The 2,246-nt window shown below is 43.7% G+C and overlaps 2 protein-coding genes across 2 annotated transcripts in view; one reads left to right on the top strand and one right to left on the bottom strand.

Annotated features, from left to right (window-relative positions):
• The window catches only part of DERL2 (derlin 2), a 6,364-nt gene extending 6,252 nt beyond the window's left edge, over positions 1-112 (bottom strand). Inside the window, exon 1 of the mRNA XM_009885190.1 lies at positions 93-112. Within this exon, the coding sequence (XP_009883492.1) occupies positions 93-112 (20 nt within the window). The remainder of the gene's footprint in view (positions 1-92) is intronic.
• Positions 111-743, top strand: MIS12 (MIS12 kinetochore complex component). The gene has a single exon (XM_009885111.1). It carries the CDS (start codon positions 111-113, stop codon positions 741-743), a length of 633 nt encoding a protein of 210 aa, XP_009883413.1.
• The last annotated feature ends 1,503 nt before the right edge of the window (positions 744-2,246 follow it).

The following is a 2,246-nucleotide window of genomic DNA, read 5'->3' as shown; positions in this document are numbered from 1 at the left end:
GGAGCCGGCTTCCCCTCAGCTCCGGGCTCGGCCTTCCCGCCGGCAGCGAAGCCCATCGCCCCGGGGCCTGCGCTTCTCTCTCCTGTCCTTACCGGCTTTCGTCCGCCACCATGTCGGTCAATCCCATGGCCTACGAAGCGCAGTTCTTCGGGTTCACCCCCCAGACGTGCATGCTGCGCGTCTACATCGCCTTCCAGGACTACCTCTTCGAAGTGATGCTGGTGGTCGAGAGTGTAATCCTGAAGAAGCTGGATGGGTTTCCCGGCTGTAAGATCCGTCCCTTCCAAATCCGGAAAAGCACGGAGAAATTTCTTCTCTTCATGAAGGAGCACTTCGATAAACTCTTCAGTAAGATGGAAGAAGTGCTTCTGCAGCTGGTGTTAAACATCCCTAAGAACGTGGTCCTTCCCGAGGACAAGGTCCACGAGCAGTACCCCTACACCAAAGAGCAGTTCCAGGCGCTTCAGGATGAGATCCGGCAGCTGCAGCAGCAGTACAGGGCTGAGGCGTCCGCTGGGCAGGCGCTGCGAGCAGAACTGGAGGAACAGAAGGCTGTTCGGGCTGAGCTTGAGAAGATTTTGCAATGGTTTGATGGGCTTGACAATATATGTAGGGAACACGGGACCAGCAACTTCAAAGAAAGCTTTGCATTCCTGACACAGAACTCTAAGAAACTGCAAGGTGTGCTGAAAGATGTTGAAGAGAAAAGCAAAAAAATAAAGAAGCACGATCAGTTGTTGTAATGGAAATGCAACAAAATGTAATGTAATGGAAAAGCAACAAAAATCATTTAGACAGCTTGCTTGAAATGACAGGGGCTTATCTTTCCAGAAGCACCTCCCCTAATCCCTTACTCCTCCAGTCCTGCCGGGATCTCAACTAAAAGCTGTTGGACTGTGTCAGTTTGCACCTATTTAGCAGCTCCCTAGGGAAGCAGGGAGATGAAACAGCCTTGTTTTTCTCTGAAATGTAACTCTGAAAGTTGTGATTGGGAATAAGTTTTGGGTTGGATAACCTGGCTGTGAACATATCTTCCTGGCCTTACGAACATTAACTTTGAACATGGCATAGCATTTGTTTATTTTGGTTATATAAAAAAAAAAAAATCAGTTTCCAGACTGATACCAGTTCAGAGTCAATGTTTTTGTCAGTGAGGATGTGGGGACTTCATACTCGTTTCCCAAAGGAGCGGATTTGCACCAGCAGTGTCTGGTTATGGCTGAGGTGCCCTTCACTGGGATTTAAAAGCCGACACCAGGAATTCCATAGAGAAGAGCAAGACAGTGATGCTGTTGTCAAGGTTCTGATGAGAAATAGATCTGTGTGCAGCAATGCTGAATTTCAACTCAATTTCTGAAGTTTCAGGGTTACTTACCACTCCGCAGACGTTTGCAAAGCAGCAGCTTGTGTTTCCTGTAGGCCAGGACAGTGTGCTGCTCCGTAGACGGAAGATCCAGAAGCCACTGGAGGGAACGACCAACTCGATCACTTTGACCTACTTCAGCTTATGTTGCTTTATATATATATTTTATTTTTGTTTTTATTTTTGTTGTCCAGTGTCCTTTTTCTACTAAATAGCAAAGTTCATTTTATTCATGTTTAATGAGGTTTTCCTGTAAAAATGTTGAGAAGACTGACTGATGTGCTTGACTTCTTTGAAATCACTTCATTAAGCTTATTCTATCTGCACTGCATTCACAGTACGTTACAGTCTGCGTGCATTTTTCTGTTGGCCTCAGGAGGTTTTGCATCTCCTGTACAGATGCATCCTGAAATATCAATACTAATTTCGACTTTACCAGCATAGATGTTTAAAAGACATTAAACTTGTGAATAATTTAGAAGTTGCTGCAATAATAAATAAATTAAAAAAAAATAAAAGCATAAAATCTACTTTGCAGTTCTTTCGTCCCTGACTTCTGAAGGCTTCATACAGAATCAGCTCGGTGAGAGCAGCATCTTTAACCATACGTTGCCTCGGCAACAGGGAATAGGGTAAAAATTAACTTGCGTGCTTAGAAAACAACTTAGTGACTTAAAAGTTATCTAGTGTTCTCTAACTTGAAGTTTGAAGAGTAGAAAAACTTGATTAACCCAATGTCCACTGTAGATCTTATCAAAAAAGTGTCTTCATTTTATACCATTACCATCAGTTCCATTGCAGAAATCAAGCAGCCACTGGTCTGTAAACTGAGTGCACATATGTAGATATTGTTTCATTTAATGCTAAGTTGTAAAGAATAGCA

This window comes from Charadrius vociferus, unplaced genomic scaffold, assembly GCF_000708025.1.
Source record: "Charadrius vociferus isolate BGI_N301 unplaced genomic scaffold, ASM70802v2 scaffold54, whole genome shotgun sequence".
Taxonomy (NCBI): Eukaryota; Metazoa; Chordata; class Aves; order Charadriiformes; family Charadriidae; genus Charadrius; species Charadrius vociferus.
Note: the sequence above shows the minus strand (reverse complement) of the source record. Positions and strands in the feature narration are given on the sequence as shown.